Source organism: Poecilia reticulata, chromosome 16 (assembly GCF_904066995.2).
Source record: "Poecilia reticulata chromosome 16, P_reticulata-male-v2, whole genome shotgun sequence".
NCBI lineage: Eukaryota > Metazoa > Chordata > Actinopteri > Cyprinodontiformes > Poeciliidae > Poecilia > Poecilia reticulata.
In genome coordinates, this window is record NC_088845.1 from 29,998,897 (window position 1) to 30,025,258 (window position 26,362).

General features: G+C 38.9%; 3 protein-coding genes across 11 annotated transcripts in view; all 3 read left to right on the plus strand.

The window, feature by feature from the left end:
* Positions 1-3,289, plus strand: part of ubr5 (ubiquitin protein ligase E3 component n-recognin 5) — a 46,401-nt gene extending 43,112 nt beyond the window's left edge. For all 9 annotated transcript variants that reach the window (XM_081597713.1, XM_081597714.1, XM_081597716.1 and 6 more), the window contains 4 exons: positions 677-790; positions 894-1,038; positions 1,149-1,234; positions 2,562-3,289. In XM_081597713.1, coding sequence (XP_081453839.1) covers positions 677-790; positions 894-1,038; positions 1,149-1,234; positions 2,562-2,774 — 558 coding nt within the window. In that variant the 3' untranslated portion in view covers positions 2,775-3,289. The remainder of the gene's footprint in view (positions 1-676; positions 791-893; positions 1,039-1,148; positions 1,235-2,561) is intronic.
* A 628-nt stretch (positions 3,290-3,917) lies between these two features.
* On the plus strand, positions 3,918-11,517 carry LOC103478193 (protein LYRIC-like). The gene is made up of 13 exons (XM_008431772.3): positions 3,918-4,574; positions 4,791-4,910; positions 5,212-5,293; positions 5,480-5,659; positions 5,930-5,980; positions 6,170-6,310; positions 7,491-7,559; positions 7,671-7,739; positions 7,860-8,002; positions 9,061-9,177; positions 9,324-9,443; positions 9,689-9,815; positions 10,603-11,517. Exons 1-13 carry the CDS (start codon positions 4,245-4,247, stop codon positions 10,665-10,667), a joined length of 1,614 nt encoding a protein of 537 aa, XP_008429994.2. The 5' UTR covers positions 3,918-4,244; the 3' UTR covers positions 10,668-11,517.
* A 1,700-nt stretch (positions 11,518-13,217) lies between these two features.
* Positions 13,218-25,427, plus strand: LOC103478192 (lysosomal-associated transmembrane protein 4B-like). Its single transcript, XM_008431770.3, has 7 exons — positions 13,218-13,512; positions 14,497-14,608; positions 16,289-16,362; positions 16,446-16,568; positions 16,666-16,764; positions 18,379-18,474; positions 23,622-25,427. The coding sequence occupies exons 1-7, from the start codon at positions 13,402-13,404 to the stop codon at positions 23,706-23,708; spliced, it is 702 nt and encodes a 233-aa protein (XP_008429992.1). The 5' UTR covers positions 13,218-13,401; the 3' UTR covers positions 23,709-25,427.
* Positions 25,428-26,362: the final 935 nt, after the last annotated feature.

Genomic DNA, 26,362 nt, shown 5'->3' on the forward strand with positions numbered 1-26,362 from the left:
TCCCATGACAACCATTCAGCTGTGCAAAACTGGTTGGGCCTAGCTCTGCCTTTGAGGTGAGCTCAGAGCTGCAGTTTCTAAGCTTCTGCCTCACAGAGCAGCCCTCCCCTGCACTCCACCACTCAGCTCCTTCAGACTAGCCAGCAGCAATTAGCAAACACCTGGTCGATCTGCAAATCAGCTGAGCTCATTATAGGAGCTACTTCTCAGTGAAATGCTGGTTAAAAGGTTATTGGTTATTGGAGGAGCCATGTTTTAATGACTTCCTGAAGTTTCAGAAAGAGCAGGATTATTTTTTTATAGAGACAGAGGCCCAATTTCAAGGCGTTAAATTACAAAGTCAGTTTTCTTTTAAGTCATATTTGAAATTTATAGCATATTGATAGCAATGGAAGTCAGCATATTTACTTGATTGTGCTATGAAATGGCACCCTTTAATTTTTGTCAAAGGTTGATTTTTAGATATTTGACGTTATGACCTAAGTAAAAACAAAAGGGACCATTGGGATGTAGATTGCCTCATTTCAGATTGTGGTTGTAAATCCTGAGTTTAAAATGTATAAACCGAATTAAACAAATGATTATTTGATTAAGACATCAGTAAAGACTAACTGAACCTGCCTGAAACCAGTCATTTCAATAGAAACACATCCGAGTCATCTTGTTTATGGTGTAGGTCGAGCTGCTGTCGGGCGGGGTCAACATGCCGGTAACTCCACACAACGTTTACGAGTATGTGAGGAAGTACGCAGAGCACAGGATGCTGGTGGTGGCCGAGCAGCCGCTCCACGTGAGTCAGACACTAATGCCGCCTTTCTGACCGGTGGGTTTTATTTTCTGGGTAAATGTTGTGAGATTCACCAAAAAAAATGTTCCTTTCGTTTCTTTGAAAGGCGATGAGGAAAGGTTTGCTGGACGTTCTTCCTAAAAACGCCTTGGAGGATTTGACGGCTGAAGACTTCCGGCTGCTGGTTAACGGCTGTGGAGAAGTCAATGTTCAGATGCTCATCAGCTTCACTTCGTTCAACGATGAATCAGGTCTGTCACTCACCGCAGTCTACGCTGAACCTGGTTCCACTCTGATGATGGTTTCCTTTTTAATGTTTCTGCCTCGGCGTATTAAGCAAAAACACTTGTTTGTCTTACAGGGGAAAATGCAGATAAACTACTCCAGTTTAAACGATGGTTTTGGTCCATAGTAGAAAAGATGAGTATGACCGAGAGGCAAGATTTGGTAAGTTCTTCTTATTTTTCCTTAAATTAACCTAGAATTAATGATTATAAATTGGTTTAATGGGAGATTTACATTTTTTGCAAGATTTTCTTTGCAGAAATGTAAAGTTTTCTTGCCGCTTTAAAATCCTTTCTAAAATAATAATTGCTTTTTAAAGATCTAATAAAATAATGCTAATATCAAGAGTTCAGTAAACATGAGTGAATTTCCTCAAATGTCGTTTCTGAATCAAAAGTGAGCTTTGTGATGCCCTGCAAAAACCAGCGTTCAGTCTTTGTGAACCTCATTTATTAGCATGTGCTTAAAAGAGCTTGCATAAATGTTTTTTTGTAGAATAAATTGGTAGTACAGTAGTAGCGTGTTTTTTTTTTTTTTATACAAGCAAATAAGTTGAAAAAAATTTCGAGAGAAATGTCACATTTGTTATCAATCTACAGGAAATGGGGAATTAATACTTAGCAGTTAAAAAAAGTGTCTGGATTTTTCTTGCCAAATTGAATGCTTTACTGGTTTGAACTTTCCTATGAATGATTGAACTACTTCCTTATGAAACCACTGTTTCCAAGAACTGCATTTCAATTTGTTGTGTGGAGCTGACAAACGAATCAAATGAACCTAATTCAAACTGGTCAATGATTCTGGGATATGGTACGACAAATAGGCCTAAGTATATTTGTCTTGGACACGCGTTTCGTTTTCTCAACCAATCCACATGGACTTAATCTTAATTATGATCTAAAGCCAAATAAAACCAATTTGAGTTAAAGCTGCTTTATGTGACTTTTACAAAAACATTTTCTTTTTTTACACATTTAGTGTCACCATGTCATGACAGTAAAATATGAGACAGATAATCTGTTGATGATGGAGGAAGAGTTCCTCCACCTCATCTATGCTACTATTGGGATCTGAAAAAATTAATCTCTCCTGCTTAGCGCTATTAATCAACCTTGTGAATGCTCCAATAGCAGAGAAACAGCTTACCATTACAGAAAAACTGCTCATCACCTGTCAACGGTGGCCTTGCTAGCTAACCTTAGCATCTGTGGCAGACTTCTTTTGTGGTGAACCAGCTGTAGCACAGAGTAGGGTACACAAGGGTGATTAACAGCGCTAAGCCCCTCCTCCAGGCTCTGATTGGTTGTTTCTTTCTGAGCAGTGAATTTCTGCAGATGATAGCAGGTCCATACAAGGCAGGGGAGCTCAATGTTTCCAGAATGTGTCTCATATTACCCTGTCACGAGATGGTGACAAATTTGTAAAAAAAAAAAAAGTCTCATAAAATGTACAAACTGCACCTTTAATAACACATTGGTTTGGTCATCAGGTGTACTTTTGGACGTCCAGCCCCTCTCTGCCAGCCAGTGAGGAGGGCTTCCAGCCAATGCCCTCCATTACCATCCGGCCTCCAGACGACCAGCACCTCCCCACAGCCAACACCTGCATCTCGCGTCTCTACGTGCCACTATATTCTTCTAAACAGATCCTTAAACAAAAACTCCTGCTAGCAATTAAAACCAAGAATTTTGGTTTTGTGTAGAGGTCCCACTGAAAGCTGGAATAAAAAAAGAGGAAAAAAAGGTTGTTGTGTAATATTTACCTAGTTCCATTTTTGTAGATTCTTTTTTTTTTTTGTCCAGTTTTATTAAATTCAACATATGGTCTCTGTCTCCCCATCAATTAATATTTGTTTGTGTTCTGAACACAAACTGCATATTTTAATTTTTATAGGTTTTTCTTTGTGGTAATGAAGAGGTCCATAACATTCCTGCATTGGCACTGTAAAATGTAAAGCCCACCACTCTTATTCTATTGGCTTAAACCTTTTTGCTTCCCAGGAACTGGGTTTGCCAGGAAGCTGTCAGCCGAAAATCCTAGCCAAAGATGACAGCAGTAGACATATGAACAGGACGAAAAAGACACTGTGGTTACGATTTTGTTTCCTTCCCTATGAAAGTACTATCTGACAGATCACTGCTGCCTTTGTGGAAAGTTTCTTTTTCTTGTACAGGGGGAGTAGGGAATTTCAAAATAAACTTGGATGTAAATAAGTTGTCTATGGTGTTTCGCTTCTTTTGTTTAGAAGGTTCCTTTGCACTTTTTGACTTGTTCACGTTTGTGACTGAAATTATAAGCTTTCAGCTTGTTTCTTTGGCTTGATTTAGAATGCCCTTTTTTTTTTTAAATATAATTGTTTTCTGTCACAAGAATGTTAAACAATACTGAAGGAAAATAATATAGCAATTCTCTTAAGTAGCTATATATAAGAAAATCTTCGACTATTTTTTTTGTAAACCGTGCCTCAACTAATCAGGTCCTTGCACCGTCCCATTTAACAGAACTGGTGTAGATTTTTTTTTTGTTTTGTTTTTGAATCAAGTATGTGATTATATTAACGTCTTTGGGTGACACAATTTGAAAGTAAAATCTATTAAAACAACGGCATATTATGTGTGGCTATTTTTGTACAGTAAAATAATTGGGCTGAGGAATCTAGTGACACAAATCTAGGGCTCGTCTCATGCAACTATTTTCCTGTCTTTGCCGAGATTTTTTAATGATATATTTTGTGGTGCAATATCTAAAACTTATTCAATCTTTTTTTTGGAATCCTACGACTCGTTTATACGGTGTACAGCCTGGAATGTTGATTTTTCCTACCGCATTGAACGCAGCATTTCTCCAGTCTTAACGGAGCCATATGAGGTGAACTTGCTGTTTGCGCGGTCACATTAGATGTATTGTGCTGCTCAGATTAAGGGCACATAAGCTAATAATGATAACTGTTGGCTCACTGGCCAGTTAGCTGATATACTCTCTCTCGGCGGCGCGTTCAAGGTCCTGTGAGTCAGCAGTGTCCCCATCTTGGCCGATGCTGCTGGCTGATGATTTCATTGTTTGCCATCATGTCGGAGTCGTTCCGTTATTTTTAGCTAGCGTGGCTTGCTAGCTCCGCGAGTAGCGGTGAGCGCAGCGTGAATAATCAGTCTGTTGTCTGAAATAAAGAGGGATGGAGCAGTGGCAGGACGCGGCCTCTCAGCAGCTCAGGCTGCTTACAAGCCGTCTGAATGAACTGTTGACCAAAGGCCTGGAGTGGCTCCGCTCCGAATTCGGCGTGGACGTGGGACTGAAGCCGGAGCTTATTCCGCCATGGATAATCCTCCTTGCGGCATGCAGCGGGCTACTGCTGATGGTCGCCCTGTGGGCCTCAGTCTGTCGGACTATCTTCAGGAAGCGACCAGCTGTAAGTCCTGTGGACGACGGGGTGGAGGGAAAACGGGGAGCCAGTAAGCCCGTGAAAGCGGAGGAACCGAAGAAAAAGAAGAAGAAGGCAGAGAAGGTGGGTGAATGAAAACGGGGCTGTTGAGCCGCGCTGTTTGCGGGGCTAGTTGACAGGCTAACGCCACTGTGACAGTTGCAGCAATGTGACGGCTAACCTAGCTAGCCACTGGCTCGAGAGGGAGTTGGCTCTATTAAAAGCTTTTATTTTCAACTGAATGTTGGTTTGATTATTAAGAGACTTTATGGCGTTCTTTATTCTTCTGTATATTCTTAGAAAGCTCAGCCGAATGGGAGAGCTGTTGCTGAAGCACAGGAAGGAGCCACAGCGTGCGAGGAGAGAGTGCCACATCACCAGGCTCCCCCACCGCAAGTCAAGACCGACAAGGTTGCAGAGGTAATTCTGAATGGGAAACATTTCTTTTCCTGATTACATCTGCGTCAAATGTTGCACCCTACTAAGAAAAGCTTCGCAATTTTTGGTACATTCATATAAACGCAGAGCAGGAAAGTGCATTCCACATTGTGAAAGTCCATAGACTGAGATATGAGGTTCAGTACATTAGCTGATTTAGCAGTCTTTATGAATTTCAGGGATTTCTTTCCCCTTGTCACAGTGTTATCCATGTTTTTTCCTTTTTCTTGTTCCTGTGTAATAAATTGTACATTTTAACCCTATTCATATTGCATATTTACAGACAAAGAAGTCCAAAAAGAAGGCCAAACCAGCTGTGAAGGAGACCAAGGCAGCAACTGGGGATGGCAAAGAACCAGAAGAAGGTGAAATTATATATATATAAAAAATTATTGTTTAATCAGTGGTAAATGGATGTAAATCTGTATTACATAATTTTTCATGTCTTGCATTAAATTTAAATGCTTCAGCACTCTTCATGCGTAACTGCAGCCGCATGTTTTTTCTGAACCATAATCAGTCCTTTAACGCTGTGAAGTGTGCGTTTTCAGGCACATGGGAGACCAAGGTCAGCAACAAGGAGAAACGTGAACAGCGCAAGAAAGATAAGAACTCGAGCGACGGCTCCGCCAGTCCTGGAGGAGGAGACACACCTGTGAACGCTCCGCCGGAGCAGCCCAGAGCCTCCGCGGCGCCACCTGCACCTCCTGCCAGCCAGAAGAAGAAAAAAGGTTACATTTGTTGTTATCTCGGGTTTCAGATGAAATGTGAAGGTTTCCTGTGGCCCACAGCGGCTTAAACAAGTTCAGTTATTTTGTGTTTTTTTGTTTTCGCCTCTCCCTGGTTGGTCTCCTGTTGATGAGGCGTACTAAAAATATGATTACCACGGGGAATTAAATCTTCTGTGAGCCTTCCCTGAAGGGGCCGAGTGTGTTTACCCTTTTAAAACAGCCTCACGTGGATGGCGCTCGTGACCTTTGTTGACCTGTTTCTGTTCCCAGGAGAATCTGCAAAAGCGAAGGCAGAGAAGGCTGAAGCTGCTGTCTCTCAAGGTAATTACCAGCACAAGCGTCTCACTTTGACGACTTATTGATTCAGACTCTCAACCCTTTGCGAGAGCAGCTTTATGTAGGGGAACGGACATAAGTCCTTGAAATCTGAAGTCTTTCCAGTGCAGTTTATTTTGTGTTTTTTTAATGAATTAATTTATTTATTTATTCATTTTTATTCTTTGCTGTTAGCTAACAGCAGCGTGGTGCCGGAGGTGGCCGCTGCCACCGCTGATAAGGCAGTGAAGGTCGCACCACAGAGCGCTGCTCCAAAGACGAGTTCCTGGACAACCCAGAGGCAAACGGCTTCACTTTGGAGAGCAGGTTCAGATGGTAAACATGTTTTTGTTTTTTTTTTACTTGGTATGACATTGTTTTGGAACGATATTAATAGTTAGAATTTTTAGCTATTACTTTTCCATTTTTTTGCACTACAAGCACAAAATAAAATATATTTTGGGGAGGATTCTCTGTAGAATGTTACTTGTTTTCAACATGTCTAAAATGTTTCACATTCATATTGTTGTTATTCTTATCCTCCTCGATAAAATTCAACCAAATCAAGAGACCTAATCGGATCAAGCTTCTCTTGTTTTACAAGAATGCAAGATGTTAGCGATTTATTTATTAGTGTGTTCAAAATCAGAGGTTTACAAACAGTATGACTTTTTTGGGGTTTCCTTCCTCAGTAGTTTTCTGGAGTTCTGGTCCGTTTCTCCTGACAGAACAGGTTGACCCGAGTCCATTTTGCAGGCCGCCTCACTTTCACACACCTGTTCAGATCTACCCACAACGTCTTCACACAACTGAGATCAGGACTTTGTATTGGATATGTATAAAAACTAGGGCTGTTGTAAAAGAATATGTTAGTAATCGAGTACTCTATAGAATATTTTTACGATTAATCGAGGAATCGGATCTCTCTCTCTCTCTCTCTCTCTCTCTCTCTCTTCTCTTTCTCATATTCCCACCATTCCGACAGCAGAAAATCTGTTGTACTCCAACCATCGCACCTCAAAATTCAACGATCCTTATTTGTCCCCAAACCCTCACAAAACGCCAAACAATTCACCACCATCCTGCTAGCACTTCACAACAACTCATAGGCGGAAGTAAGAGCGCTGCCGCATCATCACAAATAATGATCCGAGGGGAACACACTGTGCTACAGAAAAAACATAATTTAATTAAACTTTGAGGCAGATAAATGTTCCTCGAGGAATTTTAATAATCAAGGAGCTATAATCGTTCCAGCCCTAATAAAATCATTGACTTTGTTGTGCTTAAGACACTTTGTAATCTTTTTTGCTGTATGCTTTGGGTCATTGTCCATTTGGAAGACCTGTTTGAGCCCAAGATCCTTTAATACTTGTCTGTAGAGTTTATCCCTGACCCACTGGAAAATACAAATGTAGCCAAGTAGATTTCTTGGTTGAGTTTCAGTCATTTAGTAACTGAATCGAGTCGCACTGTCACTACGCGTGTATGTGTGAAATGTGTGTCTGTGTTTCAGAGTCGTGGGCTGTGCCGGTTCCCTCACCAGAACTCAATCTGGTGTGTCTAAGCGGTCTGGGAGTTCCTCGTAAGTTTGCTGCTCATTTTGTAGAGTGACTCGCCACTAGATGGCGAAGTCTTCTAAGTTTTTTTTTTTTTCCCTCCTCTGTTTATTTGATGAACTGGTTGTGTTTTGTAGAGGCCCAACCTGTGAGCGACCTGACCTGGCTCAATCAGCCCAGAGTGGAGGATGAGTGGTCTGGACTCAGTACGCTATGTTTTTATTTTTTTTCCTCTCCTTTCCTTTCCTTTTTCTCTTAAAGCCTTTCATTTGAAGTAACGTGCCATCGTGGTCAAGATCCAGCCGGTCAATATGTGTGTTTTTCAGATGGAGGTTCGGCCGACCCCAGCTCTGACTGGAACGCTCCATCTGAAGCCTGGGGGAACTACGAGGAGCCCACCGCCGAGCCGGCCCAGCTTCAGGAGCCGCTCCTCCCTGAGCCAGACAAGGCTGCTCTGATCGCAGCGGCTGTGAGTCCACACACCATCCTGATTAACTTAATGGAAGTTAGCTGGAAACTGATGGGTATACCTGTCCATATTTTGCTAACTTATAATAATTATGCTTCTTTGTACATAAAGAGATTTTATGTAAAAAAATAAACAGACATATTGCATGTTGTGACGTCAGGCACACAAGATCCAGCTACCCAGCTTCCTGCTGGAGGGCAAAAAAGACTACTCACCGACGATGACTACCATTGGTTTTAGCTGCCAAGTTGTCAACATAACGTGCTAAATCTTAAATGTGCATGTGATGTATAAAGGAATGCAGTACTTTGCTACTAACTGTCAACACAACTAGATAACAACATCCAAGAGTGTCACGGTTCACAGGTTAGGAGAAAGTTTTAATGAAAAACATAGTGAAGGAGAGGGACGCAGGTTGGTTATGACAACCTTGACATGTAGATCTGCTGCGGAATTCAGTGTGTTTCGGTTCAGTTAAAAAAAATTAAGTAAAAATGATAATAGTAATAATAAGGCTGCCTACACTGCAGCTTTTTAAGTTCTAAAGCCAAAAATGCTCTTTAGAAAAGGCAACAGGTGGAAATAGGTGGTTTATTCCTGAACTCTTTTCCGACTTGATTCTTTAAAAATTTATTTCTTGCAAAGATATGGACAAAATAATAAGAGTTAATTTTGTACAACTTGAATGTAAACAAAAGTTAACTTCATCTGATCATACAAGTTCAAAAAGTTGTCAAAAAAACAACAACTCCTGGCACACTGGACATTTGACATACAAACACCATCTCCATCCCCATGTGTGTTTTTTTTAATATCTTAATATATGGTAGGGTCTAAAAGTTGCCAAAGTAATTGTAGCATTTCCAAATATAATTCTTTACAGTTTTGGGTTCCAAAGTAACTCAAGTGTATTTTAACTTCTTGAAGAAGAAGCTAAATTGATACAACTTGTGACTTAGAAGAAGTTCCAAGTACCTTCACAAAGCTCTGTTTTTTTCTGTTTAGTGTTTACGGTTCTTAGACTTTTTTTTTTTGTTTATCCCTTTCATTGTTTAAAGGAGGATGATGAAGATGATAAGGACAAAGGTGATGCCACTACTGATGGAGCAGCCAAAACTAAAAAGAAGAAAAAGAAGAAGAAGAAGACTTCCGAGGAGGGAGGAACACCTGGCCAGGTAAAGATAAAACTCTAACCGCTGGAGGAATTCATAAGGTCACTTTGGCTGTGGAATCAATCAAATGGTATTGAACTTGTTTGTACTTGGCTAAATTTCCCAAATAGTACAATTTAATTTCCTCCTCTGTCCCACGTCCTGTGAAGGTGGACGAGCCGGCGAAGGAAGCGGAAGCGACACCTGCACCTGCCGTTTCGATGAAGAAGCCACCACCTGTTCAGGAGAACGCTGCTGCCGTCCAGCCTGTCAAGGCAGCTGCTGTGGAGGTCAGTGGGGCGGCCAGGGCAGGACGAGGCATGGGATTGGATAAGCCTTGTTAATGGCTCATTCCCTCATAAGCTCGTCAGGATTCAACAAACGGTTGAAATAAGATAATTTGCCTTAACTGTCACAAGCAGAGTGTTTTTTGGTCCATCTTTATTCTGTACAGATTTTTTTTTTTCCAGCTCTCTCCCCCCCTCCATCCGGCCCAATAATAATGTAAAAGTTTTTCGTTTCCTTCTCTGAACAGGCGAGAGGAGATCGACCCGTGAAGGACACCATATCCCAGAAACCCCCTGTCACACAAGTGCCACAGAAGCCAACCGATGGAGAGCCCGATGCCAAGCAGAACAACCTTCCTGCTCCGACACAGCAAAGTAAGAACGTCACACTCGGTCCAATGCTTCTCCAGGGGGCGCTGTTCAGGCATGTTTTGCTTATGCTTGCAGTGTAGTCAAGTATAAGCAAAACTTGTACTTTTTGCTGATTCATAAAAATTTACTGATTCATAAAAACTAATGAATCAGTAAATTTTGTTTTTAAAGTTAACAACCAAAAATGGAATTTATTTAAATTTTTCTATTTGGTAAAAAAGAAAAATTGCAATAGGAGTTATTGAAGGGACTGTATCATGATAAATCAATTTTTTTTCCCTTCACATTACATTATAACATATCTGGAGTGTTGCCTTGATTCTTTCATAAATTTTCAATAAATACTTTAATCTCCCATGGCAACCAAACACCTGGCAGGACCTAGCTCCATCTTTTAAGACGCAGCTCCTCCTCAGAGTTGCAGTTTCCAAGTTTCTGCCTCACAGAGCAGCTCTCCTTTATAACTCTGTACTCAGCTCCTTCAGACTAGCCAGTAGCAATTAGCAAACACCTGGTGGAACTGCTCATCTACTGAGCTCATTATAGGAGTTAGGGTAATTTGTTCAGGTAAGTACAAAATGTCTTGGATTAGGCATTTTTAATGCTGAAGTCAGACTTGTTCCCAAAAGATTGCAAAGTACTTAGAAACTAAAAGAAAAATCACAGAAAGTTGGGGTTTTTTTTGGAATCCAAGAGTTCTATAATGCTCCAACTTTTCAAAACAACTAGTTTTCCATAATTTAACTTTCTGCCTCATGCGTTGAAGGTGTTCTTTGCCTCGTTTCCACAGAAAAAACCGAGGAGAGCCAAGTGCCCAAACCTGCGAAGAAGAAGAAGGCAAGGAGAGAGACATGAGACGCCTCCGTATGCAAGAGACTTCACATCCTGCTTATGCAACACCTTCTCTGACAGGGACTTGGAACGACGGTCGCCGTTGACGAACTTTACCAGGAGAAAAAAAATCGTGTCTGAAAACGACTTTTTTTTTTTTAAATACACATCATGTGCCAGTTTGGTGGATCCTTGAAAACTGAAATTTTAATGCAGTGCAATCTAATGTGATGAGGTGTTGATGATTTCTATGTATGCATTTGATCTTTCTGATAACGTCTTCTAATTTCACTGAATTAAATAACTGAAGGAGCTGTAATTTAGTCCTTAGACCTGTAGGAAAAATACTGATGAAGTTTAGAAATCCTGTGGTGGTGGCGCTCACAACACTGGGCCGAATGGGGTGACGCAGCCTTCTTTTAACCTGCTCCGATGTCGGCGGTTTCAGACCAACGGTTGGAAGCTCTACAAGTTGTAAACTGTCGTGATGTAAATGAGCCTCGTCAGGCACAGAAAAGGGACTCGCGTCGGCTCTACGTTTCTTGCTTTTTCTTCCTGTGATTCTGGAAAAAATGTCACCACCTCTGTCCATCTGGTTCGTCTCGTCCGTTTTGCTGCCGTGTGTCGACAAAATGTTCTCTTGCTGTCTTTTTTACGGCCAGTTGCTGTCAGCCGCAGCCATGCTGCAGGGGTGGAGGGGCCTCTGATGGCAAACACGTCATTGTTGTCAGCCTCTTAGGTTTTTTTTTTTTTTTTTTGGTTTTCCACCTCTGCTTGATTCAGAAGTCCTCCGAATCTTTTTGTAAAACTTGTTTGTAATAAAAGAAAAGCTAAAGCCATATGTAAAAAGACTAAATAAAGGCCAGTTTTTCTATCTTTGGTCTAATTACTACCACTTTTACAATCTTATGATGAATTGGTATAGTATATACTTTTATTTAAAATAAGTGTAAATCTTAAATACTGTATGAGTAAATTTTGAATCCTTATAGCCTTTATGTTTCTGTTCTGTTTCAAATCAAATAATGAAAAAAATAAGCCAGGAAAACTCCCGACTTTTACTCAATAAACTGAATAATATCGAGCGTCCCTGAACTACTCATTTATTGTGCAATCACTGTTTATTCTATGATTAAATGAATGAGGTGTAGGGAGTTGACCCATTGATATACACTGCTAAATATCAATGGCTGACACCTGCAGAGATGGATTCCATTACAGAACTGTAGTATTTAACAATGCATCTACATTTCTTGGTTTTTACCACATATGATGTAATCTAGTTTTCTGTTGGATTAATGCATAGGTGTAACTTCCTGAAGGACTCTGGCATGAAGGGGACAGTCCCCACTAATATTTCCTGTACCTTTTTTCTTTATGCGCCTGCAAATATGTAACTCGGCAGCAGCTGCACCCTGTATTTAGAGCATTAACAGCCAGGTAATGATTCTACAGGTAATGCTTTTTAAAATTCCTTTTTAAAACGTAAATGGCAAGTCCGCTCAATTAGAGATGTCTTCCCTCACTGCTTCAAACATGAAGATCTAAAATTTTTATTCTTTTGTGAAGAATCAACAAGTGGGACACAATCGTGAGATGGAACAAAATTTATTAGATATTTTAAACTGTTTTAACAAAACACTGCAAAGTGGGGCGTTTGAAGCCTGAAAAGCAGCAAAAGGTTTAAAAGTTCAAGGGGGCCGAATACTTTCGCAAGGCACTGTAGTTTACTGTCTCCATAAGAGCGATCTGTTTTCCACAGAATGAATGATGTCACTCGCACTCCCTGCATTTAATGATTAAATTACATTGAATCAACTGTTCGAACAGCATGTGATGACCGCTATGTCTGTTGGATTTCTATTACTCTTCTATCAATTATTTGCCCTGTGAAATATTACGAATTATATAGCAACGTTAGGCTGCTTTATCTTTTAACACAGCTTCAACGGTAAAGAAAAAATAAATAAATAAACGGATCTGTATAAAGAATTGACCCGTAATTTCCAGATTCATGTTCTGAGTTTAATCCGTTTAGTAACTTTCTCGAACCTGCATTACATAATCGGATTTGAGTCCATCTCCTTTCGGGTGTTAATCATCAACAGCACTGAGGGCATCCTTGTTGTCCAATCAAGATAGCACAGATTAGCCGGTGATTCACCGGAAGTACTCTTCAAAATTATTTAAGCTGAAGTAATTACACCAAAACTTGAACAGGGTCTGCAAACTCGATTAATTTCTTTTGTAGCTATTGTCTCCAAAAAATAGACCCTTCCCCTCAAAAATAAATAAATAAATAAATAAATAAATAAATAAATAAAATAAAGGGTCTTTGTTTCACCCCAAAGAATTTTCCTAATTAAAATGAAGATCCAGCTTCTGAGTAAAGTTCACAGTTCGACACCAGCTAAATAATTCCTTCCTTCACCTGAAGAAGAAAAAGTACACTGAAAACGTGTAATAAAATTTCAAAAAAATCCCTATTCGAGTAATTTGTTAAACATTTTTGCGTCAACGTGAAATTCAGCGTTTTAATTTGGAATCAGATTTCCGCTTTCCGCCTCAAATGGTGTCGAACTTGACGCGGCAGCGCGTTTATAATCCGCTCAAGCGATGAGTAAACAACCGATAGACCAACAGCGGATGGCTTTGCTTCTCGTCATTTCTCGGTGAGACTCGGCGGACGTGCTTCGGACGACGAGGCGACTGCTTTTCTTCCCGACCCGACCCGACCCGTCACCGACTCTGCGTGTAAATGCTCACAGACAAGATGATGATGTCCCCGTGGGACCGCTGGTTCTCCACAAGCTGCTGCCTGTGCTGCCATGTCCGCACAGGAACCATCATCCTGGGGGTCTGGTATATGGTGAGCATCCGTCTGTGTCCCACTGCATCCCTGTAGACATTCGGCAGCAGCGGGGCAGAGTGGCCTCGTTGGAGGAATTCAGGTTGGATACTGTACTGGAGTACAGTACAGTATCCATCCTTTTGTTGGAACAAAAGGATGAAATATTATTCCAGGGTATTCTGGTCATTTTTATGGGTTTGTAAGCCTGTCGTAATAAGCAATTAATCAATTAATCGATAAGTTAAAAGCCCCCCAATAATGTCCATTCTGACGATTCATATTTTTTGAAGGGCTATTTTGTTTTAAAGAGACTTTGTAATCTAATTTATTTACGGTTCGGTTGCGTTGGGTTTAATTTTCAATGTATTGTTTTTGGTCTTTTTTTATTGTTATTTTTTATATACATTTAAAATATTTTCATTGTACAGGATAAAGTGTTCATTACAAACTTGGAACTTTTTTGTAGAGGGCTGAATTTGAATTATTATGCCGTTATCTACACATTACGTAAAATGGTCTCAAAATAACAATGTTTTCTTTCATCGCAATAATTTCTGTCATAATTTATGGTCCAGATGACATGTGCAGCTAAGTGTATCCAACTATCACAGTTTATTCCAGGTTATTGTCTCCTAATTGAAAATGAGGAGAAAACCCAGCAGCCTTTTGAAGTAAATTTAAAGGCCATGTGGAAAAATCCTTTCTCTACCTGCTATTAATAAATCAGCAGCAGGTCTCTTCAGGTAGCAGGTCTGGTATCAGGTTGCCTATTGAATGCGAAGAATGTTCCGTTGCTTCACCCCATCAATAGGGATGAATGAGTAATCAGCATAATGAACTGCACAGGCCAGAGATTGTGTTGTACAAAATACACACATTTCCAAGCAGACCTTTAATGTTCCAGTATCCACTTTACATCTGCACAAAACCTAGAGTTCATATAAGCTCTACAACTCCACTGTACTTTGCCTGTTTCTTACCCATATGTCCTCTGTTCCTAAGCTCATCAATGCCGTGGTGTTACTCATCCTGCTCACGGCCCTCAGTGATCCAGAAAAGTACCATCTGACCAGTGCAGAGTTGGCCAATGACCTGGATGTCATGGATGATGCCAGTAAGTATCCTAAAAACAAAGTTATAAGTAGAACGTCACAGTGTGTTTTCCACCCAACTATCATACAAAACCATGCTAAAATACATTGAAGTTTGTTACTGTAACATAAAAACATATGGGAAAATTTAAGGGATGTTAGTGTCAATATTACTCCACGGCACTGTATCTAGTACGCCTTTGGTACTTTTGCTGTAAAATGAATTGTTGATTAATCCACAAGTTAAGTGTTGTTTATGCTCTGTTTGAAGCTAGATTTTCTGATTACTTTATGGTTTTCTCTGTGAAACTAATGCGACATTTGACTGTTTTAGTAGACTACCTCTCTAAGTAGTGGACAGTAAACACCTTTGTGTGACTTTAACACCCCAAAGCACAGTCATGCAAACCTACTTTCCATCTGTCCAAAGAATTAGATAAATCCGTCTTAGTCCAGGAGTGCTCTGGTCTTGTTTACCGCCACCACATGGCATTCATTCAGATTCCCTGATTCAGAACGACTATAAAGTCCCAGGATTAGAGTTTCCCTGTAAGGCCGGCTGTGTTCCACATACAGCCTCTTCTTTTAAAACACACACGAAAACTAGAACACTTTAATGTGATTTATTTGTCTGAGGAGTTTTCAGTGCCAAGGCTGGACAAACACTAAAGGTTAGAGAGAACGTCTATGTAGTGACTGTTACTGTCTGCTGATTTGAGATAATCTATTAATTTTACTCAATAAGAAAACTAGCACCGTCAACCAAGACCACTCTACACAATCAATAAAAATATTATTTTCATTATGACTTATGATTATCTACTCTGAACATATAATTAATGGCAGCTACGTATTTTTGTAGAGACTAAGGAAACTGGAAACGGCTTTTTTTAACACAACATCCTGATGTTTGCTTTGCATTTGTTTGAATGGATTTAAATTCACCAGGAGACAAAGACTAGAAGTTAAAAGTAACTTTTTGCTGTATGTTAGCTAAATTTGTTGTCCACTATTAGCAAACATGGCTAATAGCCACCAACAGTCCAGCCACACATGTCCAGATTAGCTGACACAAAATAGAGTATTATTGCACAATTGCTCTATTTTGGAAAAAAAATTTAATCACACTTATTTACTTAAATTTATAACATTTAAAGAACAATATGGGAATATACTTGCAAACCAGATTGAAAAAAAATTGATAAGAATACTTGTTATTGTCTAAATACAAATACAAACGAGATTAATTGCAAATGAGGTCTGCAGTCGCACTTTCATTTTTGGTGTTCAAAATTCTCAGGTTCTAATTCTGTCAGCTCTCTTGACATTCAGGTAAATTAGTCGCTGCAAACAAAGGGACATATTTTATGGACTAGATGTGATTCACTGGATGACTCAGCTACAGTTCATTAAAGAAATGCTGGATAATAAGTTATTGATTCACATGACGCGCAAGATGTTGTCTCGGTGAACTGTTCCAGTACTGCCGGTGCTTTATCTGATTGTACCAAGCTCTTATTTTACGTAACAGAGTTATTGGTTTTCCTCTGTTACGCTGAGGGTGATGTGAGGTAAAACAAACAGCGAGTGAGCCAAAAAACTGAGGTTTATCCCTTTTCTGCTTGACAGATGCGGCATACCTTTATTGTTTCTATTTCTAGTTTGAATTTCTAATATGTTTTAAAATTTTTTTGCTATTGCAGACATGTGCATTGCCTCAGCAATCTCCCTGTTGATGATCCTTATATGTGGAATGGCAACATATGGTGCATATAAGGTAAACTTAATGGTTATTTTGTAATATCATTTTTTTCTGTGGAAGAATTCTACCTTTCTGTCTCACAAATGTTTTTGCCACAGCTGCGTGCCGCGTGGATCATCCCCTTTTTCTGCTACCAAATATTTGACTTTGCTCTCAACGCCCTGGTGGCTGTCAGCATTGTGGTGTATCCAAACACAATACAGGATTACCTGCAGCAGCTGGTAAGAGTCACATCATAGAAGTAAAAATGAGGCACGCTCCTTTATGCTTACCTGTTGGCTGTTTAATGTTTTTTTGTTTTTTTTTATTCGTTTGCAGCCGGATAATTTCCCTTACAAAGAGGAAGTGGCTGCGCTCAGTAACATCTGCCTGGTCCTCGTTGTGCTGCTCTTCATCGGCTGCATCATCGGCTTTAAGGTAAAACCTTCTTTGACTTCATAGTAAGAACCCAGGCATACATTCAAAAGTGGTTTTTTTTATCAGTATAAATACTTTTTATAATATTTCTTTCACATATTCTGAGTTGGAAGTCTATTTGAGCACCGTTTAGGTGTTTTTAAGTTTTCATAGGCAGTAATGAAATTACAGCATGATACTAAGACGCACATTTATTAATAGATATGTGATAATCGAAACATAGAGAAATGTAATTTTATAATATTTTTGTTTCTATTTTATAAAAAGAAGTTAAAGCGAAAAAATTACATATAATTAACATTGTGTAAAAATTATAAAATTATTGAGTATTAAATAGTTTCTGTGGAATTTTTCCCACTTCTCAATTACTGTGTTGCTAAAATTATATTGATTCTTAATAATACAATGTATGTTAAATTTAGTAGTTTTCAAATGCTTAGTGTGTAAAATATTATAATTTCTTTCTGTAATAATCTTTAGAGTAATAACTTTATCACAAAGTGAAACATATCATCTCGATTCATTCCACACAGATTGATGTTTGGAAGCCTTTATTTATGTTACTCATGATGATTTTCCACGTAAGGCTAATGAAAACGTAAGAATTAAAATTAGAGTATTACGTCAAACCAATTAAAGAAATATTTTTAAAAACAGAAATGTGGGCTTATTTAAAAGTATGTGGTTAAAGGTTGCTACTTTCAAAAGGTACTTTCAGTTTGACAAGCGAGTCTCATCTGGACATATTTTCTAATTCACTGAATATGACTGTAGTGTGCAGCAATAGGCAAGGGAGGGGCTGTGCTGCATTATTGATCTCCACCCAGCTGAAGAAAACTCTTTCATGGTTTGTGTTATCTACAAACCATCATCCTGATCACACACTGATCCTCCTCTGCAGAGAGCTGGGAGGTTAAATGACCCAGCCCCATTCCTCCTTGCCCCGCCCCAACCCCTCCTGCCCCCCCAGCTCCGCCCCTTCCTGCCCCAGCCCTCCCAGCTCCGCCCCTCCCTGCCCCGCCCCAGGAAGCGGATCTTTTTCCTTCCTGCGAAGGCCTCTTTAAATCACACCGGCTCATCTAATTGGGCTGTGACAGTAAGAAAGCAAAGCGCGCTCAGAGTGGCTTTGGGCCGTGGAGCAGATGGACGGGTGGATGGACGCGGCAGATGGTGTTGTGTTGAACAGAGGAGCTCCAGTGACGATCCGCCTGCCGAGAGCAGAAAGGATCCTGTGGATAAAGAACACAACAGGAGCTTGTTTCTCCTTCTTCTGCTAAATGATGGATGGGTCTCAGGCAAATCCAGTAAGCTGAGAACCAACTCCAGCCTTTCATGCGCTGCGAGGCGTGCTGCTCATGTAGTGCAGCACGCATGTCTGCATTTAACACAGCTTCTCTGGGGATGAGGCGACCCGACTGCAAATTTACATGAACTCTTAGAGAAATATTAAACGGACTGCTGCTCGGTTTCTGTCTTGTGAATACAAACGTGTCTGCCTAGAATCACCAATTATCGTCGATTAGTTTTGTAAACTCTTCAACATTTTTCCCAGTTGGTAGAGTTGGTATGAGGTCATCTGAGGTCCTCCTTTGCTTTTCTCCTGTCCCATCCCAGGCCTACCTGATCGCCTGCGTGTGGAACTGCTACAGATACGTGAGCGGCAGGGGCGGTTCTGAAATCCTGCTCTACGTCACCACCAACGACACCACAGTGAGTCACTGTCTACCGTCTACACACACGTTCAATAAATCCAATTAAATCACAAAAAAAAGAGTCCATTTATTTCAGGAACGTTGTCACTCAGTTCGCAACTTGTGACTCTGGAGCTTCACTGCAAAAACACAAAATCTTACCAAGTATTTTTTTAGTCTAGTTTCTAGTGCAAATGTATTAGAAGACTTAAAATAAGACAAAACAAACTCATAGTAGGTAAGTTTTCAACAAAATATAGGAGCTTGTTTTAAGTCTATGATTCCTTACTATTGATGAAAAAGTTCTAATTTCATCGACAGACTGAGATGGGAAAATACTATAAGTAAAATAATCTACCAGAGGAACTAGAACTTCTTCATTAATATTAAGGGACTATTGACTTAAATAAGCTCTTATATCGTCCCTTAAAACTTAATTATGAGTTAGTTTTGTCTTATTTTAAGTGTATTGAGATATTCGCACTAGAAACTCGACTCGGTAAGATTTTGTGTTTTAGCTGTGTTCCACAAAATTTTTCTAAACTAACTAATGTTTTTAAGTATAGCTATATTAACAAAGGTTTTTATGTTTTCCCCAGTTTTTTCAATGAGTAATTGCACAAAACTTCTACAACAGAATGACTCTAAAAGTAGCAGCTCTTGTCATTACTTTGGAAACTATATGCTTTTTTTCTTACATAGTTATATCAATATCTCATAGAAGAAAATGCATTCATCTTTTTTTGCAAACATTTGAATTTGTTTTAAATCAAAAAATAGAAATAAAATTGTAGTTCAACAAGTAGATATTTACTAAAAAAAAAAAGCTTTTCCCAAAACATCATTTAACATTTGTGGCTCTAAATGAGATTTATTCCCGTTTCTCCAGTGAGAACAGAAACTTTAGACAGAAGCTGGAGAAGAGAAAAAAACCCTGAGTTTATGTCTTCTGGCAGCCCAGCTGTGCTGCAGGCGTTCCAGCGGCCACCTGAGCTCCTCCTCTTCAACACTAATATCTCTGTCAGTTTTCATGTCCAGCGAACAGCTGTGCAAACAACTTTTATTAACAATACCTGTAAAGACGATTTCCGCATCAGATCGGAATACGTAAAAAGCAGATAGTTCTGTGGAAGAATAAACTGTATTACCATAAATATGCACAGCATTTACAGCGTTTCGCAGAACTGCTGATCCCCCCTTTAACTGCTTCACGTTCAGTCACACATCAACCACAGAACTCACTGTTTTTGTTTTGAGTTTAAGTGAAGAAAAAGTGGAAGAAAAATCATCCGCAGTTTTAAATTGCTAACCAAAAAAAAATCTCACTCCTCCTATTCACACAAGAGGAGTGAATGCTGTTCTACTTGTGAAGAGACGTTCAATATGAATTCATTTTAAGAATTACTCACCACTCGGATGCAGAGACTATTTTTACATAAACTATTTACTGAGTTGTAATTGACAAATTCACTTGGACTTGACTTTATTTGGGGGTATCGTGCAAAAGTGGTGGCTGAACATAATCGCATGCCACACTTTTCAGATTTGTATTTCTAAAAAAAATCCTCCTCTTCCTTCCACTTATCTATTTTGTGTTGATCTCTTGCAAGAAAACCCATTATAAAAAAAAATAAATACAACTTTGTAGTCGATATGCGACAAAAACGAGAAAAAATTCAAGGCGCATGAAGATATATTTTATTTTACATATACTTAGCATATTTCCACAGTGTTTATGTCAGCATATCGGTATCCAGCATGAAACAGTGTTTAATGTCGATTTGTTTCTTTCTTCCACCTCTAAATCCATCAATACGCCTCACAGCTGGAGAGAAACAGATTATATATATATATATATATATATATATATATATATTTTTTTTTTTTTTCTTGTCGTTCATCCAGTCCCGGCCTGCGCTCATGTTTTTGTCGTCTGCGTAGGTTTCCTTCTGCTTTAGCCAGTCTGTCCGCTGCGTAGCCAACATGTCGAAGGCAGGAAGGAAACATAAAGGCGTTCGTTCTGTGGCAGCAGGCGGCTTTACAGAGGCTGGACGAACCGGGACGAGGCTCCGCTCTGCCAAAGCCATCAGCCTGCAGCCTGGATGGAGACCAGAGGCTCCACTGCTGCCACCCACTCACTAATTAGAACCACTTATAGCACGACAGGACGGAGGCAGTGGAAACACTAATCACCTGCTTTGACCATCAGCTCTTAATACCTGTCTCCATAGAGACCAGCATGTCTGCTCGGCGTAGTCTGTTTGATTCAAAACCCGCGTTTGGAAAACATTTTTTACAGTTGAAACCATAAATATAAGGATGATAAAAATACACCTGCAATTTTTATATTTTTTTTCTCATTGTGTGAAGTGAAATCAGATTAAACTTTTCTTGTTTTAGGTCAATTTGAATTTCCAAAAATCATTTCTATTTGCTAAATGCCAGAAAACATAAGAAAAAAATAAATAAAAAAATAAAAATTGTGACATAAAAAGTTGCTATATTTCAGTTTACCCGTCATAATAATATCCTGTTCATCGTTGGATGAACAGGATATAGCACACATGTAATAGTGAATTGAAACAGTCTTTTTTTAAGCTAATTTGTACTTTTATTTCTAAAGTGTGGTTTGAAGGCGTACCTTGAAAACTTTTGAAAAGTTCTTTAACTTTACTGTGGGAAAGTCATTTGTTTTGACTTCACTGAAATAACAGAATGAAGCTTCGACTTAAAAATAAGAATGAATTTTTTACACGTAATCAAATTAAGTTTGTCAAACTTTACCTACATTTGCTTTACATGACAACTTAAGAAACGTACTATACATACGTGATTACTTGCAACAAATGAACTAGTTTTTTAAAGTTGGACCACCTGTTTTCTTATTATTTTTCAGTGTTCTACCTTGTTCAGTTTCACATGTATTTAGATGAACATGTGCTTCCAGTCTGCAGCATTTCAAGCACATTTAAGCAAACACTCCACATATTTATACTTCATGTGGTTTTATGTGTCGCCGTGGACGTTTAGGAAGCGGGGGCGTCTATAGGGTCCTGATGAGTAAAACACCTGGCGGTGCAGAAGGGAAGTAGGAGGCCTCTCTGCTGCCTGACAACAGGAACCTGTCCATTTATCTTCCAGCATCAGCCTCAAGGTTTCATGTTTTTTCAGTTAAAACAAGGCGTATTCAATTAGAGCCCGGTACACACACACACACACACACACTGCAGACCGCTCTGTGGCTTTTGGTTAACAGTCTGAGCGGTGAAACAGAAGTAAAAACGATGGTTTAGGTTGAAAGTGCACAAATAAGAGTCCATGTGGGACGAATTCCTGGGCGAGCATTGAGTGGTTGACTCCCACACAGAAGCAATAAGGTTCCCATTAAAATGCATCAGAGCGCGAAATGAGGGTCGTTTCTCTTTATGAGGTTGATGTGGTGGTTGGGGGAGGGGCAACATTTGCTACCACTGCTTAGGTATAAATTTGATCCATTTTGTAACGAAATACATTTTCGTAGCGTTTTGTGCTAAAGTAAAACAACAGCTGTGTCCAACACAGCTCGTCACATCATTAGTTGTGTTCACATTGGCCGTATTATTGAGCACTTTGATATTTCAAAAATAAATTTGCTTAAAGGAAACATGGCAATTTTGAAAAAACAAATAAAAAAAACAACTCGGAAGAGCTATTTATTTATTTATTTATTTATTGGGCGTATCAAAGTTGGTTTATTTGACAAATGTAAAATAAATAAATAAATAAAATGTTTTAAAAATAATTTCAGGTCATCATTATAATGTCAAGAACATGTGTAATTTATTTATTTTTTTGCAACACTTGCACAAAATGGAAAATGTAGAATATTTTATATAATATTTAATATTGCATTTTCAGAAGAACTTCACAAAAACAAAATAAAGTAAATTTTGATTCTGGGTTGTTCAAGACAGAGTGATTCTCGACCGACCATATAGGAAACATAGAAGTAAAATTCTTGTTTGAAAGGATGAAATAAATATGCAATGTTTTATCTTAAAATAGAAATACAAATAATAAATCATATGTGTAGATCAACTCAAAGACGGTCAGGGGAATCAGCTGCTACAGCAAGTTTCTCCTGACTGCTATTACTTTTTGTTAGAAATAAAATTTAGCACAAATGAAACAGAACTACCAGAAACTACTTCACCGTAGGTTTCCAGGAAAGAAGAGAAATGAGAAATGATGCACGGGTAAAAGTGAACAGTTAGGCGTTTTAGGGCCAGGGCCGTTCATGTCTGTAGGAACGGACTTTCTCAATGGCTTATTGTTTAAAACATGGGACCCATCAGTGAGACACATGGTGTTGTATATGAAGCCAGATGAACCGTTCAGGGAGCTCACGTTTTTGTCAGCCACATGGTGAGAAGTGACTTCAGCTGGTGTCGGTTTACTCAGCTGCTGAATGAGGAGGCTAAAGACTCTTAGGTATTTTATTTGATGGGATCTCGGGTTTGCATCTCTGATCTCTTAAAAACAAACTTTCTTTTGTTTTTTGTTTTCTTTCTTTCATTCTTTGTTTCTTTCAAGTTTCTTCATTTCCTTTCTTCTCTGTCCCTATCCTTATATTTGCACTGTATAATGTTTCTCCTTTATGTTTCCTCATGCCTGTCGTCCTTTTGCTTGCAGGCTAACATGAGGCAGGGTTGAAATTTTCAAAGTAATTAAACAGGATCAGCTGTGGTCTGGACGTGAGAAGACTGAGTGAAAATGACGACCAGGACTTTGAACATGGGGTCAACAGTCTGGTTTAGAGTCCAATTCTAATTTCAAGTATCACAACGCTACAGATTCCTGATATAAATTTGCTCAATATGTACTTTTTAATTTAAGTATTCTAACTATAGTTATAAATTAGACCGTAAGTTCATCTGCTTAATAATTTTAAATGTTACAAAGCTATATTAGGCAAACATTCTAATTTAGTAATACTTACTGTAGTACAGTAATACTTACTGTAGTAATACTTACTATATATATATATATATATATAATTTATAAATTTTTTTCCCCCCATTTTCTGCTGCTAGATGTTGCCTGTGCATTGCACCACATACTTTATGAAAAACAAAAGAAGGCTGATCAAAATATTCTCCTGTGTGTTTTGTTGTTGTTAATGTGCAGGTGCTGCTGCCTCCGTATGATGACAACATCAGCGTCCCATGCAAACAGGCTCCTCCGTCCTACATCTCCACTGAGGCGACGGCATGAAAACATTCCGATGTTGGGATCCTGCAGATCGGATCCTCCCGTTAGCACTCGATACGACACACTCCAGCAAAACGACGCACCACACTGCCTCTCCAGTTAACACTATGTTCACAAATATCCACGATGGCACACATCGCTCAGCGATCTCCCATTCCATCTCGGCGTTACTGACCAACTTGTAATTTATCAGTTCTCTTCCTCCCAGGTTTATCCAGGAGCGAATAGCATTGTATGCTGTAGATTCTGGCTGAAATGACATGAAAGCTGTAGGAAGTCGCATAGATTACATATATTTTTGTGAATTCTATTTATTTTTTGTGCATTTGTAACAGTATTATATGGGTCTGATTTATCTAGTCATATTTATGTTATGCTCAAATGTAACAGTAGCTGTGTTTCCATTACAAATGTGCACAAATCTTTGTAAAAAAAAAAAAACGAAACTAAATTTTGCAATTGTGAAAAAACGTGTTTCCATCAAATAAGAAATTAAGCTAAAGCCACATATGAATAAGTTTGTTCACGCAATGTCTTTACAAAACATGGCGGCGACGAATGTAAACAGTTACATTAGAAATATTCATAATTCATCAGAAACATTGCATCTACAGATCCTACGTATCCAGCGTTTTGGGGAAATAATAGTCTGCGATTTTACACAAGAGTTATGGATTCAAAACATTTGAATGACACACATATTTTTATTAACTATATAATGCTGTGAGAGCTCTGGGAGAGCCAGCTGCGTGTTGTCAGAAAAAATAAAAAGCACACCATCATCCTGCTACCACTTCCCGTCGTCTTCTTTGTCGTTTCCGCCAGTAGTAACATCCAGCTATTGATCACTTAATGCGAAAAAAGTCACATGAAAAAGTTAACTGTTACATCTATACATCTATTTTGTATGAAATACATGGATTTCATTTGACTGAAGAACCACCTCATCACACTGTAAAAACCTTTTTATCGAAACCAGTGAGTTTTTTCGAAATTGGCATGTTTCTGTTTAGCGAATTTATCTTTAGAATTTAAATGTGCACAATTCTATAGTTAATGGAAACGCAGCTAGTGAACGGTATGGATCAGCGTGGGAATGGATACGGAGTTATTCGGTATCGGTCTTGTCTGCTCGTGATCAGGGTTGGATTGCCTTCACTCTCTCTTTCTCTCTCTTTTTCTCTATAATGGGTTGCACTTTATCAGCTCGTGTATGAAGTGTCCCCTTAACTTGAAGTTTTCCAAAGAGATGTATCTGCCTGTATTCTGACATGATCAAAGAGCTGCCCTAATGTACATCACCAAGCATATCACCTCTTTTTCTGTGTTCATTTTGACTGATTACGTGGCTGTAACCTGGATCGTAGCGTTGTGAACTTTTAACCGCGTTTCTACCGACCGACGAAGAACATCTTAGCTTAGCTTCACTTTCTATTTTTAAAGCATTGGAGGTGCTGATCTGGAATCAGTTTGCTGTGTGAATGCGGGGAAACTGGAGCGTTGGAAAAGCAGGTCCTGCTTGTGTTTTATCAATCAAAGAAAAAGAAAAAAGAAAAAAGCTGCTTTTTGCTCTGTGTAAACATTACACAACCATGTTCCACCAGAAGGACTTGTTGGCTTGTTGCTGCCTGAAAACAAAACGTTCTGCAAGGATGCAAAAGTCTCTGTTTTATGGAAATAATTGATGTGATATTTTTGTCTATTAAAACCAAATTTCCTGAACAGATGTTGTGTTTTATTTCAAGATTTGGTACTAATCAGCTCAAAGCTCAGCTTGTGCATTAAGCTGAGAGACCTATCTGTACGACGGAAAGTTTTCACAGCTCTTCACTTTTTCCATATCCGGCCAGCCATAAGCTTTTATGTGTAACCTCTGAAATTAGTTGTGTTTTTAAATATTATTTTGTTAATAAAATCACAGTTTTACTGTACATGAAGGTGAAAATATATTTAATATTATTTAATCTCAAGAGGAACTCGTCGAATGCAGAGACAGCTTTCTGTTAATATTTTAATAGTTTTTTTTTATAGGTAGTTTCATGATTGCTTTCTGCCTCAAGTACTTTCTTGATCTTGATGTGGCCAAAAGTAAAATAAGTTTGATACTCCTGTGTTACATTCTTACTTACTCCAGCTTGTATTAAATGAATCTTTCCTCCAAATTGTACACACAAACACTTTATTTTAACAATATGGAATAACATTTTAGACATTTATGGTGAATTTATTAAGGATAATCACATTTACATAAGTATTCATGGCTTTCATTGTAAAATAGCGTGACACACAGTATTACGCAGCTGTGAAATGTAAGAAGAATGGTGGTTTTCAAAATATCTTACAAATATAAATCTGAACCGTGTGGTGTGCAAATGCACTATCCAGCCCACTAAACAAACGGCAACCAATTTACCTTCAAAAGACTCATGACTGGACTATATTTCTGCGTAATTTATTGTCTGTATGTTTTGTGAAGGCCTCAGAGGTTTGTTAGTGAACAAACAGCGTCATGACAACCCAGGAAAACAACAAGCTGGGAAGACGTTTAAAGCAATGTTACGTAAGGAGATAATATTTCAAGCTCTGAGTATCTCACAGATTCAATCCATCTGAAAACGGAACTGGTTTGTCGGATGCCAAGTGTGGTTGAACATCAA